The sequence below is a fragment of the Prionailurus viverrinus genome, chromosome A1 (genome assembly GCF_022837055.1).
Source record: "Prionailurus viverrinus isolate Anna chromosome A1, UM_Priviv_1.0, whole genome shotgun sequence".
Lineage (NCBI taxonomy): Eukaryota > Metazoa > Chordata > Mammalia > Carnivora > Felidae > Prionailurus > Prionailurus viverrinus.
Window position 1 is genome coordinate 231,733,237 of NC_062561.1, and position 18,970 is coordinate 231,752,206.

An 18,970-nucleotide genomic window follows, 5' to 3' on the forward strand; every position below is an offset into this window, starting at 1 on the left:
AGTGGCACTCTTACAAGTTAAGGATCATTATTAGAAGGAAATATTTCAATTGTACTGTGAACTTGAACACAACAATAAGTATAATTCTTCCAGTGGTTGGACATACTCATCCCAGTATTTTATTTCTAGAAAGGCAAGGGAAACTAAGAAGAGAGTATGAAATGGTACAAACTTCAATAAGGAAGTTTGTATTGTTATTTTGGCTGGATTGTTCCCGATTCTATAGCCTCCATTAAAATGGTGGGAACAAATAATCCTAGATTTTTGAGGCAGTGGAGTTCTGAACAGTTAGAGCTGGCCTTTGAGTTCTACTCCTGCCTGATCTTTGGGGAAGCTCCTGACATTTTTAAGTTTGAAATGTCTCAGACAATAAAATGCCTTATTGGATCAGTGTGAGGAATGAATAATTAATGCATGTAAGCACTTAACAGAGTATGATACATGGTAAGCAAATACTTGCAATCTTGATTGCCATTATTACGTGCTACTATAATAAATAGAGTAGTCATTCCTAAACAGATATGGGCATAAAAATCACTAGTAGAAGCTTTTCAAAAGGTACATGGTAGGGCCCCATTACCTTTAAATTTTTATTCTGTAGTTATGAGTTATGTATTAGGTATTTTCAAAGTTCTATAAATAAAAATGAAAAAAAAAAAAGAGGGGCACCAGGGTGGCTCAGTTGATTGAGCGTCCAGCTCTTGATTTTAGCTCAGGTCATGATCCCAGGGTCATGGGTTCAAGCCCTGCATCAGGCTTTATGCTGAGCATGGAGGCTGCTTGAGATTCTCTCTCTGTCTTGCCTGCTCACGTGCTCTCTCTTAGATAAATAATATGGAAAAAAGTTCTAGAAATTATCATGATATAGTTAAGAGTCACCAATATAATACCATCACTAATTTTTTGAATGAAACTTAGTGGATTTTTACATCATTTTAAACTACCAAGAACTATGGCCTTCTTTATTTCATGGAGTCTTGTCATTTAGGTGACTTAAGTAAACTGTGGTAAACATGCTTTATTCGGATAACAAAGCATTTGGTAAAATGTCAGAACAAAGCAGATAGAATTCTACAGCTTGAAGGAGTTGGTCAGAAAGAGGCATTTCTTCATGTTTTTATTTTATTGAAGCCGTTCTGGAAAGATGCCTATGATTTTGCTTCAGGGTGCTGATTCCTGTCATCTGCTGTCTTGCTAGGTGACCCAGAATGACACTGTGGTTGTTTAAAACATTAATCTGTCAGTTTTGTAAACTTCCATGGACAGCTCTTTGCCATAGTTTTTGACTCATCAGTGAGGTCTACACAGCGTTACAGTTGACATTGATTTGTTCCATTCCATCCTGACATCATGGCTTTGTTCTTTCCAGATTTGTTGGACACTTTGCTGTAGGCTTCCTATCATTACCCTGTCATGTGTGCCACCATCCCTTTGATTTGGCTTCAGAACATGTCTCAGTGGGATGAAATTGACATTGCCAGGAGTTTGTGGCTATGAAATCAACTCATTCATGTGAAACAGGAATTAAAAGTGATGTGGGGGGAAAAGGTCGCCTAAGATTATCTGATGGTATAAATCCTTGATGGACACAGGGATGGGGGGCACTGGGAAGCAAAACCTCATCTACACAGTGGAAAAAGGACACGAGCTAGAATGCGGTCCTGGAAATCACTGCATCCTAGGGCCTGAAGAGAGATGCAGTGATCTTCCATTCTGTCATTTTATATAGAACTAGCAAGGTTGCATTAGCATTGATGCTTCTGAGAATGAGGCCTTAGAACCTGGTGTGGGATATGGTTAGGCTTGGGTAAGGAGTAGGAGGACCGACCAGTGTAACTTACAATAATCTTGCTGAGAGCGCCCCTCAGATGGTAGGTACAAAGGCCAAGGACATTTGAGGTTCACTCATACTGTGGTTTGTACTCCTTGGCTCTGAAGTTTCTGATTTCTTTTAGAAAAGGAACTGACCTCCAAGTAAAGAAGGTAAATGGAACTCTTGCGTTAATATCTGCTCCCTTGACAAAGTGGACTTTTTAAAAGGGATAACCCCATAAACATCTCACCGAGTTTGAGTGGCCATCAACTCAAAATTATTTCACATGCCATGAAGAAGGCCACAGTGCTTCTGATCAAACTAGAATACACTTTCTTTTTTTTTTTTAATTTTTTTTTCAACGTTTATTTATTTTTGGGACAGAGAGAGACAGAGCATGAACGGGGGAGGGGCAGAGAGAGAGGGAGACACAGAATCGGAAACAGGTTCCAGGCTCTGAGCCATCAGCCCAGAGCCCGACGCGGGGCTCGAACTCACGGACCGCGAGATCGTGACCTGGCTGAGGTCGGACGCTTAACTGACTGCGCCACCCAGGCGCCCCTAGAATACACTTTCAAATATAAGTCATCCCAATTCAAGAGCAAATAAACCCAGAAGCATTAAAAGTGAAGTCTTAGAACTGATTAAACATGGTTCATAGACAAAGTGGTAAATAACTTATCATATCTAAGAAAATGAGTTCTAAACAGAAGAAGTAAAAACATAGGCTAATTTATAAGGAAAGTCTTGGAAAGGTTTGTAAGAGTGGGGACATGGGGTATGAAGTATAGTTCTACAAACAGGAGATTGTTTGCAAATCTGTTTAAATATCAATTGACCCCCAAGTCCCTGACCCTACCATACACCAGATGACTGTTCCTCTCCCACATTGGCAAACACTAGAGGTGTAATATCTGGAGGGGATGAAATTAGAGTCTCTTAACTCAGGGGCATGAGGAAGAGTGAGTGATAAAGTCGGTATTGAAAGTTGACAGTGGGAGTAAGTGAAATTTTACTTACTAAATTTTGAGCAACCCCCCCTCACCCTGCCGTCCAGCCTCTACCCCTAGACAGTTTTCAGAACAGGGCAGCCACATGTGTATACTCAAAGATGGAGCTTGAGAGAGCCATCTTTGGGAGTTCTGCATGGACACACCCACTGATTCTCCTGGAAGAGCACAGATAACCAGCTCGTTTCACCAAGGGTCTGATCAGCTCTCTGAACGCCCTCTCAAATAGAAGAAGCCTGCCAGGGAATTTGATATGTTCAAAAGCCTAGAACATGAAAGAAAGACTCTAAAACAAATGGAAAATCATTATAAAATAGGAAGTATGCAAAGAGAATAAAACATAATATTAACATCATGGAGAGAGGAAAAAAAGATTTCACATAAAATAAAACATTGGATGATAATTAAAAGAAAGATTCAGAGAACAAAAATGAGGTCTTAGAAATTTAAAGTATAATAATATATTGACACTGATGATGATTAAATTGAGGAAACTTCCCAGAAAGTAAAAGCAAAACATAAAAGAGATGGGAAACTAGAAAAGAAATAGATTTAAATAAGAAACTTAGTCAACTGATGTATATAACATCTGAAGAGTTAAAAACACAAAAACAGCAACAAGAAATTTTTTTCTATTTTTTTTAATGTTTTTTAATTTTTGACAGAGTCAGAGTGCAAACGGGGGAGGGGTAGAGAAAGGGAGACACAAACCAAAACAGGCTCTAGGCTCCAAACTGTCAGCACAGAGCCTGACACGGGGCTTGAACTCACGAGACATGAGCTCATGACCTGAGCTGAAGTCGGATGTTTACCTGACTGAGCCACCCAGGCACCCCAAGAAAATTTTTTTTCAAGGGAGAAAAGCATGAAGAAATTTTTAATAGAGTTATACAATTGCCTAGAACTGAACAATGTAAGTTTCTGGATTGAAAGGTCCCACTAAAGGTCCTGAAAATGTCTCACATTTCAGGACTAAAGGTCCTGAAAATAGACATATCACAACAGAATTTTAGAACACTAGGGACCAAGAAAAGATACAAGTTTTCTGGGAAGAAGTAAAAGCAGATTTCACGCAAAAAATAATAAAAATTTATAATGTTTCACACTTTTCAACAGCCACACTAGAAGGCAGGAGATAATGAAGTGCTAGCTGAAAATTCTAAGGGAAAATTATTTCCGACCTAGAATTCTCTACTTCTGTAACTAGTTTTAGAACTAAGTTTGAGAGTAGAATCAAAACATATCAGATATGCAAGATCTCAAAAAACTACCTCCCACTCTCTCTTTCTCTCTGGAGAGACATTTTCTACCAGAAAAGGAAACAAAGTAGGAAAACGAAATAGCAGGTCTAGAAAGAGGGAACCCACATAAGAGAAGGCCAGAGGAGATCCCCAGCTTAAAGGTGAAGGGAGGGTCCAGGATGACCACTGTGTAAAGAGGCCAGATTAGAACAGGTTGGAAGACACCAGAAGAGAGTTTTTTTCAATGGATAGAACTGATATGTTCTTTCCTGTGTTGGATTTATGGAGAGAAGTTGCTATCAAGCAAGGGAAGTTTTTGGTTGGATTCACGGTAAGTACATAGACAGCTGAACAAGTGAACAGTAGTAACAAAAAAGACAAGCCATTCATTTAGAGAAAGCAAAATGTTTGATATTGGTATTAAGAAAGCCATGGTATGAAGCATGTGCATTTTGATATTGTTCTACTGAACATCAAAGTTTAAAATATGTAGAGAACATGGGGGAAGATGGGCAAAGGGTCAATGCATGATGGCAGATGGGGAAATGGAGCTAAATCCTTGTCTTCTGTGGGAAATCAATTGATGATGCCTATAACCAAAAATTTCAGGAATAATAATATTTGAAAGTTAATGGAGATTTGGATATAGAAATCAGTAAAGGAGTTAAAAGTGCTTGACTCTGAAGAAGAGAAAATGAGAAGGTAGAATTGCTGTTAGTTTTCAAACAAACTTGATCAAATATTTTACCCGCTTCAATTTGTACATATTTAGATGGATTTAACAATGACAATTATTTTCCCTTATACAGTTAGAAATATAGATGACAATTAGATTATCTTCTTATATATAATTTTATATGTTTATATTTTATGTGTGTTATTATGTATTTATTATATATAAGGCATGTATAATTATGTAATATGTAAATAAGTATATTTTTATATATGTATAAAATCAAAGAGGCACTGATTAGAAGGAAAAAAGCAAAACAAAGAAAATTTAAACAAAAGAAACATCACCTAGATAAACCTTTAACAGCTCTTTTAAGGATCGCACAAGTTTATTACAATTGATGAGCTGACTGAATTCTGAGAATAACACTATGATGAAATCATTTCATAGAACTGCTGATATTTTTTAAGTCCTATGGAAGTTTTCTCACCTTCACTTGTGACCAGGAAATGCCTTCTTTGAAAAAAAATATTTTGTAACAAACCATTTAGCAATTTCATTCCAGGGAACTTGATACCAGGATCTTGTGTCATTTGTTCACCCACATGCACCTAGTTCCAGTTACATATCCAGAGTTTTACTCACAAGATAAAATGATAACTTAGGACCTAGTCCCTTCCTTAAGAAGTAATCATAATATTGAAGAGATAATCATAATAAAGTACATAAAGTATGAGAACAAAAGTATAAACTGATTATCATTGGATCCCAAATTATAGCATTACAGACTCTTGAGAAGTGGAGATTAGAACAGCTGGCCATTAAAGGAAAGTAGACCTGTTGCCCATTAATAGGTTTTCCATTCCCATCTACGTTGACCTAACAGGCCTCACTTAGGAGACCCTGGGAGCCTTCACTACCATGGTCAAAACTATCAAATACCATCCCCTTTCTGCTCGTCACCTTCATGCCTACCACTGTTCTGTTGCAACATAAGACTGTGCAGGACCGCCATTTTGTGTCTTGGTAGGTGCCGGTCCTCATTCTACCTTACCCTTACAGGAGACGAGGTTGACGAAGAAGTCTTGATGCCTTAGGATGTGAAGTCCACACAAACAGTCTCAGAATATGTTCTGAGTCCATCTTCCCACTTCATGTGGTTGGCATGGTCAGTTTGAATCTTAAGTCATTGGATTCTAGCAATCAGATCTACTCTCTAGAAAATGTCTTCCACGGCCTAGAAGCTCATCCATCTTGTCCATTCTCCACTTCTGTCTAATCTCTTTTCTATCTTCTCATATTAGAAAAATCATGGCAGGGGCACCTGGGTGGCTCAATTAGTTGGGTGACCAACTTCGGCTCAGGTCATGATCTCACAGTTTGTGAGTTCGAGCCCCACATGTCTGTGCTGACAGCTCAGTGCCTGGAGCCTATTTCAGATTCTGTGTCTCCCCCTCTCTGCCCCTCCCCTGCTCACACACTGTGTCTCTGTCTCTCAATAATAAATAATCATTAAAAAAAATTTTTTTTAAGAAAAATCATGGCAAATCTATATTTACTGAATTCACTATGCAGTCTAAAGTTTTCTACTTCCTTAAAGTTTATTTATTTTTGAGGGAGAGAAAACACAAGTGGGGCACGGGCAGAGAGAGAGAGAGAGAGACACAGAATCTGAAGCAGGCTCCAGGCTCTGAGCTGTCAGCTCAAGTCAGGGCTCAAACCCACAACTGTGAGATTATGGCCTGAGCCTAAGTTCGACGCTTAACCAACTGAGCCACCCAGGCACCCTTAAGGTTTTCCACTTCCTTAAATCTAGTTAGTATAGTCCCAATTTATGCTATGGTACATTGTTAAGTAAATTATTTATTGAAGGAATTAATAAAACTGTAAGTATGTGTTTTCTGATTTCATTTTTCACGTTGAGTTAGCTAAGCCCCTTCAAGAGGCTTTATATGCTTTTATCCTCTTAGAAACATTTAATAAACTGTATTTAATTAAGTGGAATTAATTATTAATTAATTATTAATTTAGGCTCTTTAGGAAAAAGTTATAAACTATATGACAATTTTTCCTATAATACTAATGTGTTATGTGACCTAATGATGTGCTATTCTAGGAGTGAATATCATTTAGATCTGGCTCTTAGTAAATTTTAATGAACTCTGGTATCATATATCTGCTACTTTTATAAAATTTTATCTCTAAAATAAGATAATTTCCACAGAGTGGGGAGATTTAGGTTTTCTAACACTACTTAGCTTTTTCTTCAAACTTCTTTTATCAAAGAATGTCTTCTTTAATCCACATCCCAATGTTAATTCCCATGAAATACAATACAGTTTTATGTAAGCATTATTGATATTAAAAACTGGCTATATTTAATACACACAATTTGGTGAGTTTGGACATATGCCTACACCCACAACCCCAGCACCACAATGAAGGTAATAAAAATATCCATCACCTCCAAAAGTTTTTTCCCCATTTATTTATTATTTGTGTATTTATTTATTGGTGATAAGAACACTTAATATGAGATATACAATCTTAACAAATTTTTAAGTGCACAACATTGTGTTGTTAACTATAGGCACTATGTTCTAGCTCATGGCTAGAACTTGTTCATCTTGTATAACTGAAACTTTGTACCTATTGAACAACTCCCTATTTCCCCCACTCCCTAGCCTCTGGCAACCATCATCCTATTTTCTGATCCTATAAGTTTGACTGTTTCACACATCTCATAGAAGTGGAGTCAGGTGCCTTTTGTCCTCTGTCACTGACTTACTTAGTATCCTGTCTTCTAGGTCCATCCATGTTGTTGCAGATGGTGCTAATTCATTCTTTTCTAAGGCTGAATGATGTTCCATTGTAGGTGTCTACCATAGTTTCTTTATCCTGCTGTCTGTTGTCCATTTAAGTGGTTTGCACACGTTGGCTCTCGTGAATAGTGCCACAATGAACATGAGAGTGCAGAGATGTCTCGACTGTAGTTCTTTGGCCATATACCCAGGAGTGCAATTGCTAGGTCATATGATAGTTCTATCTTTAATATTTTATGGAACCTCCATACTATTTTAAATCATGGCTGCAACAATTTACATCCCCACCAAGAACATCTAAGCATTCCGATTTCTCTACATCCTTGTCCAACTTGTTATGTTTTGTTTGCTTTGATAATAGTCATTCTAACAGGTACGAGGTAGTATCTCATTATAGTTTTGATTTGTATTTTCTTGGTTAGTCATGTTGAGCACCTTTTTATATACTTGTTGGCCATTTGTAGATCTTATTTGGAGAAATGTTTATTCAAGTACTTTGTCCAATTTTTTTTCCCTACTGGGTTGAGCTCCTTCTGTATTTTGGAAATTAACTCCTTTAAATATTTTCTCCCATTCTATAGGTTACCTTCTCACTCTGTTGGCTATTTCCTCTGCTAAAAGGAAAGGAAGCATTTTAGTTCGGTGTAGTCCTGCTTGCCTAGTTCTGCTTTTGTTTCCTCTGCCTTTGGTGTCAATCACTTTTTCAAGCCTGATTTACATCATCACTTCTGCAGTGAAACTGCCGAGAAGAAGGCCATGCTAGCGGTCTTTGTCCTGTAATTCTTCCTCTATTTATTTTGCTGGCTTCTATTGTTCCTTCTACCCTCCAATCCCAAACCTTCAAAGATCTTTCTTTGCTCTTCTTATCTGTTCTTACAGTCTCCCCTTCACTGAACTAATTTAGTCCCACATATTCACTTTCAGCCAGCATTACAAATTTCACTGAATATATCCACATTCTTTTATTTTTCCAGTTGATTTCTTGGCTACCCACCTGGCCTTGTCAACAACATTCCTGTCATGAATGCTCTTCTATCTATCTCAAAGTCTTTAAGAAACCCAGGGGGTTATTCATTCCTAAGAGGCCTGTTGTCCCTCCAAGCATGAAATCTAGTTAGAATTGGAGACTGTAATGTTTGCACCTACACTACAGTTCAAGTATCCCCAGTGGAGTGGAAGCTCACTCATTTTTGTGACAATGCCCTAGGTGATACCATGGAGGCTGTAAGGCCACACGAGTCTCTGAGTTTGAGAACAGGTCCAGCTCTTCTACTTCCCAATTCTAAAGTCAGTTTTCAATTCCAGGCATAAAAACCACACTAAACTCAGCGTAGGTCCTGAGAGCTCCCAACCCCAGTGATGTGCTGTGAGAAGAACAGCCCCCCTTCCCCATGAGCTTGAGACCCTTTGGTTTGGGGTAAAGTAGGAAATGACTGTGTTATGAGCGCTAGGCTGGAGGACATTTCAGAACCTGGTCTCTAGAGTTCAGAGAAATAAAAACTATTTAAATGACGAGTCTTAATATGAATGTGAGTGAGATTCATAGTTTATATTGGCATCACATGCCCACTATGTTAATGGACTGCTATGGCCTCTAAAACAAAAGAATTGACAATAAGAGGAAGATGTCATCTACCCAATATTAGGTAGCTTCTTCAATTAATTACCCCTTGTCTATGTCCAGATCTCCTAAACACCATTCTTTAGCTCATTCTCTTTGCTCCTTTTGAAAGAAGACATTTTTTTTTTCCTGGCCAAGGCTAATAAGCCTTTCACCTTAATGAACATTTTTGTAAAATGAGAGGAAAAAAAAAACCCAGAATCTAGGAAATAGCGCTGTGATGATGTTTACACAAGGTAATACATGTAAAGCATTTAGCTCAGTGCAGATACATATATCTAACAGGTGTTTATTGAATAACTTCTATGTGCCAGGACTGCTCTAGACACCAGATGCATTGGCAACACAGCACAAAAAAATTTCTGGTTTATACATGGTCCCAGAAATAAAGTACTCAATAGTGAGCACTTGATAAAAAATTGTTTCCAATTTTATTCTTATGTTTTGTGCTGTCACGTTAATAAAACATAGGATTGTAGATGAAGAAGAGAAACTTCCTTGCTCCTTGAGGACCTTAACATTTACTATGTACTCCTTAGCAAAGCACAGGGGAAAATTCACTTAATTACTTCCTTGGTTCATATACATGATGACAAAGTAAACATTTATTGAATGGACCTTTTAAAAAGGCAACATATTGATACCGTTGCCTTAATAAAGAAAATGTCAGTTCAGTTAAAAAGTCATCAGGTAAATAAAACAAACAACCCAAAGTAGCCATCTATTTTTAATAATAGTGAACAACATTGAAGAGAATGTGCAAAACGCATAAGTATTTGCTTGGTTAGTAGCTCATTGACTGGGAGTTTTAAAATACGGCAGAAAATATGCATTTACAAATCAAGCATAGAGGAAACTTGTTAATTCTTAAAAATCTTGCGGCTTTCAGGTGAGATAGACTAACAGGGCCCGGCAGTACCTTCCCACCTGAAACAACACATCACAGAGAATATGAAACACCAGCTTTCAGGACTCTGAACTTTAGGCAGTGAAGAAAGGTGGTTCGTAAGAGACACAGAACAAATACACTGGGTTCACAGTTTCCCCAGCTACGACAGTGTAGAAAGGGGGACCCATGGGGTGCCCGGGGGGCTCACTAGCGTAAGCATCTGACTTGACTTCAGCTCAGGTCGTGATCCCACATTTCATGAGTTCGAGTGCCATGTCAGTCTCTGTGCTGACACTGCACAGGTTGCTTGGGATTCCCTCTCCCTCTCTCTCTGCCCCTCCCCTGATTGCTCGCTCTCTCTCTCTCTCTCTCTCTCTCTCTCTTAAAAAAGAAAAAAAAAGATGGGGGGTACCCAGGCAGAGCCCAGAGAACTCCCTGCACTGGGGAGACAGTGCGGACAGTCCACGGAGGTAAAGGTAACTAGAATTCGTGGGGCAAAGTAGGAGGGTGATCACCTCTCAGAACAAGAACCCTGGAGATCTGCAGAGGGTCCACTTGTGCTATTCAGCTGAGACCTGAGAGCCTGCATATGTAAAAGGAAACCACCAGAGGGCAGGGAAGGAACCATCTGAGAGGATGGGAAGAAACAGTACCTGGGGGCTCACCTGGGGCCAGGAATATGTGTCCACACTGACCAGCCGAACTGGGAAACCCACAATCCATTGGATGTTGAGTACTTGGAAGGATCCGCCCAGGTAAAGGAGTACTTAGCCCTAGACCAAATGCTGCTCTGTCTCCCCTAACAAAGCTGAGCTGCAAGACTCAAGTGTATCCAATTGCTTCCAAGTAGTTGTGCCCCCAAACAGGCCTTAAAATACCTGTAAGGAATATGAAGATATGCAGCACACAAGAGGCAAATTGAAAATGTGTTATGTTTTATGAAAGATCACCATACCATACAGACATCACCCAGTGCTCATCCCAAGAAGTGCCCCCCTCAATGCCCATCACCCATTTTCCCCAACCACCCACCCAGCGATGAATCACCAGAATCTACCCCCGAAACCAAGACTACACTGTATATACTGTATGTTAGCCAACTTGACAATACATTGTATTTACGAATTTTTAAAGATAGAAAAAAGTGAAAATTGAGATAAAAAATGTAAAACAAACAAAAAAAGATCACCATACCTGACAAGGAGCAGAAATAGGGCCTGCACTCAGGAGAAAAGTCAAGCAGTTGGAATTGACACAGGTGCTAGAATTAGCTAATCAAGACATTAAAACAGGTTTTATATGCGTATTCCCTAGATTTCTAAGTTAAAGAAACATGGAAAATCTACAAGAGACCCGAGGGAAACTTCTAGGGATGTTTGATTCATCAATGTTGGAGATAAAAATACACTCTGTAGGATTAATGGTGGATTAGACATTGCAGAGGGAAAGATTGATTAACTTGACAACCAAAGGACACTGTTCAAAATGAAACACAGAGTGAGGGGAAAAAGGGATTTTAAAAATAAAACAAGAATCCATGAGCTAATGTATACTTAGTTATTGTCACTGAAGGAGGGGTGTTACTGGGGAAAACAGAAAAGAAATCGAGGAATTAATGACTAAAATTTTCCCAGATTTGATGGAAATGATAAATCCACAGATTTATCCAGGAAGCCCAGCGAATCCCAAGCGTAAGAAACATGAGGGAAACTACATCAAGGAGCATTATGATCACGTTGTTCAGAACCAGTGATAAAGAGAAAATCATAAAAGGCAGAGAAGAAAGACACTGGATACACTAAGAACCAAATACGCAAGTAACAGAGGTAGTTTTTTTTTTGTTGTTGTTGTTTTTTCTTGTCAGAAACAATGGGAGAGGACAAATGCCTTACAAAAAAACGAGGGCAAAATAACAACTCTTGTTAGGCACATAAAGCTGAGAGAATCCACCGAAAGAACTGCATTCCAAGAAACACTGAAGGAAGTCTTTCAGACAGAAGGAGAATAAAGCCACATGGAAATAAAGATCTATACACAGAGATGAGAATCTCTAGAAATATGTGACTCTATGTTTGCAAGGCAGCTGACATAACGAATTTCCACGTAGAGGCACCAGGGTGGCTCAGTCGGGTTAAGCATCTGACTCTCAGTTTCGGCTCAGATCATGATCTCACGGTTTTGTGGGTTTGAGCCCCACCACGGGCTGTACTTTGGCAGCATGGATCCTGCTTGGGATTCTCTCTCTTTCCTTCTCTCTCTGCCCCTCCCCTGCTCACGCTCTGTCTGTCTCTCTCAAAATAAACTTAAAAAAAAATAATACTGAATCTCCATGCGCCTATGAAGAATGCGACATGATCTTTAAATATTGTTTTTCACGTGTTATCAATCCAAAGGTATAACTTGGTTTTCTGTTACACAGACAGATGCAGGATAAAATATAAAGCCTGGAAATGAAAATCTTCTGGAATCTGTGTATTTCTGTGGAAAGGAACTGCCAAAAAAAATTAAAATTAAAAAAAAAAGCAGTAAAACTTGCTGGAAGAAACAGTGGAGGTTAGGTATACAAAAATGCATTTTGGTAGAGGTCTTGGTTTTTCGTCCTTACGAATCATCTTTGCCATCCTTCAGAACATGTAAGAAGAAAGATTTGAGCTCCCACAACATGCTTCCTCAGTTTTAGCACCTTAAAGGAAAAGTTGAGCTCTCATTTGTAAAGTGTCTCTTGGTTCCCCAAAATAATGTTGTTAACAGAAAAGAAATCTCCTGTGGAAAAGGCCAAGGGCATTTTTAATATGTATGGAGGACACGCCAGATCCCGCTTTTTACAGGTATCCCCCAAGAATGTCCCAGGGTAGCAAATAAAATAAATGCAACTTTTATGGGAAGACACATCTCTGCGATGTGGCAAGTTATAATTCTTCCAAACTAACCTGTATTTTCAGTATTCTCCAGCATTTTTGTTTTCCCCTACCCAAAACATAACTGTGCAGATAACTTATATTTTACAGAAATTAAATGTGACATTGTAAAAACTTTTCCTGAAATTTTTAGTGAAAATATATGCTTTGCTATAACTATGTTTAGTAAAAAACTTAAGTGTATGGGAAAATATAATGCAAAGGTGAAAATGTGGTACAAAAGTCCTATAATTGGAAGAGCTAAGATCCTTGATGCACTGATTGAATCATTTTTCGTTAATGTTGATCCTTTAACAGTGGATTTCAGGCATTCTTCAAAGCATTCTTCATTGGTTTAATTGGTTTTTTTTAAGGTGATACAGCAAATATCTCAAAAGATATTCATTTAGTAATTAGGTTGTATAGGATCAGTATCATTGCCTTTCTCCTGGAGTTTAAAGCCTATAGAAGTATAAGCATTATTTTTCTTCAGTCTACAATATATGTAAGTAATATTACGATCAAGTTAATAGAGAGGCAGCTAGAACCCAATAGGGAATAAACACAGTACTCCAAATGATAGAAAAACTGTTTCTTTTAACATTTTATGGAATGTTACAATTTTAATGGAGGAAGTATTAATATCCATTGGGTGCTGGCCACCAGCCGAAGAATAATTTTTCATGGGCGGGCTCATTTAATCCTCACCCCGACTTTATGGAATAAGTATTGTAAGCCCATTTTACAGGTGATGAAATTGATATAAGAAAGATTAAATAACTTCCTCAAGGCCCTACAGCCAGCAGGTGCCAGGACTGAGATCTGAACTCAGCTCTGTCCGAACTGCCAACCCTTCTTGGGTTTCACAACAGCGTCCTCTGCTTCTCCTATTTGACATCTTGATAAATTGCATTTTCCCCCTTGACCATCATGTCACTTTGATAGGAATTCCCCTTTGCAAATAGGTGATAGAACTCATCTCTTTGGTGGTTTTATTTCAGGAATTACAGTTTGAGAGACTGACCCGAGAGCTGGAGGCAGAACGCCAAATCGTAGCCAGCCAACTGGAGCGATGCAAGCTTGGATCAGAGACGGGCAGCGTGAGCAGTATCAGGTACTGGGCACGCTGCCTCCTTACAGTTCTGGGCTGTGAGCTGCCAGTGAAAGTAAATTGTGGTGTTTGTCTTCTCCTCACAAACCTGGCAGTGGAACGGAACAGTCAGTCGGATGTGGGAAGGGAATTGTAACCGATCTGATTTAAGATGTTCAAAAGGTGTCTGAAATGGCCTGATTTGCACTTGAAACTCCTGTAACAGAATTAACACCTGCCCCGGATGCAAATGGCGCATAATTGTCCATAAAGGAAGGCTCTGCATGCAGTCAGCTTGCTGGAAATCAGATTCCACAGCGCAGTCTCTCAGTCTGGTTCTCTTTTCCTAGATGATCCAGAGTTGCAGGTTCCTGAAGGGAAAGGGAGAACATTTTGATGTAACCTGTATTGTTTGCTAATATATGATGCTAAAGTGTGAAATCGCACCTCGGTTATCAACCACACAGGCAATTCTCCTGGGTAGAACAATTTCAAATTCATAGATAGAAGAGTTATTCAGTAGGGGCTGGTTTGAGGTTCCAGAATGTCTCAAAACAAGACTTAGTCACTTGTCCACAAAATAAATGATCCACCCTAGGACCATGTTTTCATATTTAAAAAGTGTGTGTGTGTGTGTGTGTGTGTGTGTGTGTGTGTGTGTAATGTGAGTATGTGTGAAAGAATCATGAAGCTCTCTATAAGACAGCTTTTATTTCTCAGTAATGCATCGTACTTTTCTATCGTCCTGTTCTACATTGTGTTTTTGACCTTGTACATTTTTAGGGAGGAGTCTTAGTTCAGGAAACAATAGTTGCTGTGGCAAATCAACTCCAACATTGCAGTGACTTAATGCAAGAGCAGTTTGCTTCTCATTTATGCAACAGATGGAGGTAGTGGATGGTAACCAGGGGCTGCCCCTCCGCTTTCCGTCCTACAGTGATGAAGGATCCAGCTTCTCTCTTGAGAGCTCTGTCATCCCTGTACCTCATTGTCAATTGCATTGCCAGTTGCATCACTGCACCTACAAACCATTGGTGAAAACCAGTCACATGGCCTCTCGTAGATGGAAGAAGGGTGGGGATCCCTAGACCTGGGGTCTACAGCCACTCTGCTCAGGAGCATGAATTTGATGGTCTCTTAGCCACCTGCTCTGACAAAAGAATTAAAAAGGTCCTTGTTTCCGTTGCTCTAAAATATTTTATCATTGTAGTCAGAATGTTTCCCACCAGAGTCATTTGCCATCGGTCTTTTAACATTATTCTTTTTTTTTTTTTGTTTAATAATGACGAATTTTTGCAAGGAAATCATTGCACTCTTGTTAGACTAGCTTCCTTGGGTGCAATATCATTTTCCATCCCAAAACTTTATTTTGGGCCTGTGAAAGTGTACCCACCTCTGCATCCAAGTACCTAGGTTATCAGTAGCTGTGAATGGGCACATGGGGACCCCTTAAACTCATCACAGACTTGTTGAACACCCAGATTAACCAAAGCAGAATGGACAAGAAAAAAATGCGAATTGTGCCTACTTGAAATTGTTTACAGAAGGTTGACTGGTTGAAGATGGTGAGACTAAGTCCGGGACAAAAATGTTTGGAAATATGTATTCGAACCAGTTCCTACGGTTATACGTATTTGAAGAGCTTTTTGTTAAAGATGTTTTTCTTTCTTTTCCCCTACTTCCTGAGAAGCTAAGACTGTCAGGTTTTTAGGTCTATACACACCACTGAATTCACGTTTATTTCGCTTTGAAACCCGTTGTTTCATTATTGGTCAGTTTCTATATCCAGTCTTTCTGTGTGCTATGTTTGCATACTGTACATCTTTTATTTTATTAAAATCACCCCAGCCCCTAGTAGAAATAGGTCTAGGGGACCATGTTGTATCCTGTGCCTGAATGCCCAACCTCCGATTGGATTAGAGATAGATATCTGATCTAATGGTGATTCATCCAGTGACCAACCTGTAAGAAATTGGTCTTACTCTTGAAAACACAAAATAAGTGATCCACAGGTGCCTGGGTAGCTCAGTCAGTTAAGTGTCTGACTTCAGCTCAGGTCACGATCTCACAGTTTGTCAGTTTGAGTCCCACATCAGGCTCTGTGCTGACAGCTCGGAGCCTGGAGGCTGCTTCAGATTTGTGTCTCCCTCTCTCTCTGTGTCTTCCCTGCTTGTGCTCTGTCTCTCTCTCTCTCTCTCAAAAAATAAATAAATATTAAAAAACATTTTTTTTAAGTAAGTGATCCAAAGTCTGTGACATCTAATGGTAAGCGGTAGAGGACGGTGGCCCTGTGGATTCGTGCCAGTGGAGGCATCTGTAATGACAAAAAGTAGTCCAACAGAGAGACTGTATTGTTCCTGAAAGTCAAAAACAGGCCAGTTTGCTTATCATTAGGACCAGCTGAATTTTTAAATTCTTAAAAACTTCCTTCCTCCCTCATTTGATTTAACTGAATTGATTTCTTTTCCTTGGGTCCAAGGTATCTGGAATAGAACCCATCAGTGAACTACCAAAGTTGACAGAAAAATTATCCCATGACAACTTTTGATTCTTAATCTTATATTCTTAGCTCTCAGCCATGATACACAATCAATAGTTCTGTGTAAAATATATATTGAATGGTAATGTTAAGTGCAGATGACACTACCTAATTATTTCTCCTTGCCAGATAGCTATATAATGTCAGTTTTCATTAAGCTTAATTATTTTGTACATTGGAAATCTCCAGTGTATGAATCTGCACTTGAATAATACAAGCAATTTACTGATAATTCATTGGGGGAAAGTCTCATACATAGCTTCCACTGTTCTTTTTTTGTCATAACCTAGTTGTTTGCTCAGCTTCAGAAATCACCTTTGGAAATTCAGGTCTTTATTAAGTGTGATAGACTAACCTAGTTAGCACATCAAAAGGAATATTCAAAAAACATTTAAAAATAGAATACAAACATTTTTTAAAAGGAGAATAGGTAAAGAAGTCTTTGATAATTTAGATGTTGTTTCGTACTTCTTAGGGGTGCGAAGGAGGGGTAAGAGAGTTTCTTAGAGGAAATGAAACAAACCAAATATTTTTTAGACTTTTAGTGGAAGTGGTAAAAATGACTCATAAATCTAGTTTGGTTTTCCTCTGCCTTTTATCAGTGATAGGAAACTCTCCATTTGGTTTCTAAGACCCTTTCCCTGGTAGTCACATTGACAGTTGAAACTTTCAAGAAAACTTTTGTTGATATGCATTTATAACAGTCAACTTTATAATCATCAGATCATGAGCGTGAACACCGGGAACTTGGAGAAGGAAAAGCTGGAGCTCCCTGTTGGTGAAGCACGTCAGCTACTGTGTCCAAACAGCCAGACCTTCAGTAGCTGCAAATAGGAACGTTGTGATCTCCTAACATCTTCACAGACTTTTTTTTAAATGTTTATTTATTTTTGAGAGAGAGAGACAGAGCGTGAGCACGGGAGGGGTGGAGAGAGACAGGGAGACACAGAATCCGAAGCAGCCTCCAGGCTCTGAGCTGTCAGCACAGAGCCTGACACGGGGCTCAAACCCCTAACCATGACATCATGACCTGAACCGAAGTCAGACATTTAACTGACTGAGCCACCCAGGCGCCCCGCTTCACAGACTTGTCTAAACACCCGTGTTGGTATTGAAGCTTCCCGAGTTCAGATGCATTAGTGGTGAAGTGTTGGGATTCTTCTACACAGGAATTATTGGTGCTTCTTACTGCAACTACACATCCACCATGCACCTTATCTCCTTCCTGACTTGGCTTTGCTCACTCTTTCCAGCCCAGTCCTTTCCAAGTTGTTAGATTCTGCTCCCTTCCCATGAGAGCGTTTGGTTTCACATCTTCTCCTTGATTGCTCAGAACCATCCAGATCCGAGTCAGGAACTTTACTTACACAGATGTTGCCCTTTATTCAGGGTCATGATCAAATCCCCCTTGCTCGTGGCTCACTCCCACACTCTGGCCAGTTGTGATTACTTGGCTAATGCCCGTCCCTCAGGCCAAGGCCTGTCAGTGATCATGGTCTGACAGCCCTGTGAGCCATTCATTCCCTCTCAGGCTGGGGGCCATGCATTACTCTTTTAAGTCTCCTGGTCTGAGGACCTGCTTATACCTGTACCCATGTCATTCTCTCCACAGACTCTAATAACAGCATTCTAGCTCATCCTTCTGCCTGCGGTATGCCCAAATCTATCCCCCATACAGGGTGAGATTGAGCTACATAATACATAAATCAGAACCGTGTTCGCGAAGCATTCTTTCCCACTTCTATAAACACACCTGTCTTTCCCATTTCAGTGCCTATGACCATGTGATCCCTTCTATCTAGAATGTCTTCCTTCTTTCACCAGGACACCCCCTCCGGTGAATCCAGTTACCCAGCTGAGGGCTCATATCCTTCTGAACCTTTCCTTGATCAGTCCAAATTGGATCAGGTGTCCCTTCCTTGAGGGTCATTAGAACTTAAAGCATTAGAGATGAGACACATTGACGCTTTGAGAGGTTGCCTGCCAGAGAATGTCTAACCTTCACTCAAAGGATGTGTGGGGATTTTCTCGAGTGCTACTGAAAATTTAAGGACATCAAAATAGATGACTAATCATATCCCTGATTCCCAAGAACACAATGGGAGAAACACTGAATGCAAACCAGAGTTGAACCTATCTTATGGACTCTTCTTAAAGGACACCTGACTCTTGGAAACAATGATGATGATGATGATGATGATGATGATGATGATGATGATGATTTATAACAATGGTCTAGAGCTCAGAGACAAAGGAAGTCAAAAATTCAAAGCTACAGAGATTTGACACATAAATTCTCTATTGCTGGCTTTAAAGATGGAGAGGCTATGTGACTAGCAATGCACATGGCTTCTAGAAGCTGAGAGTGATCCTTG

The 18,970-nt window shown here is 39.4% G+C and overlaps 1 protein-coding gene across 1 annotated transcript in view; it reads left to right on the top strand.

The window, feature by feature from the left end:
• The window catches only part of CTNND2 (catenin delta 2), a 941,962-nt gene that overhangs the window by 341,481 nt on the left and 581,511 nt on the right, over positions 1–18,970 (top strand). Inside the window, exon 3 of the mRNA XM_047878029.1 lies at positions 13,968–14,080. Coding sequence (XP_047733985.1) covers positions 13,968–14,080 — 113 coding nt within the window. The remainder of the gene's footprint in view (positions 1–13,967; positions 14,081–18,970) is intronic.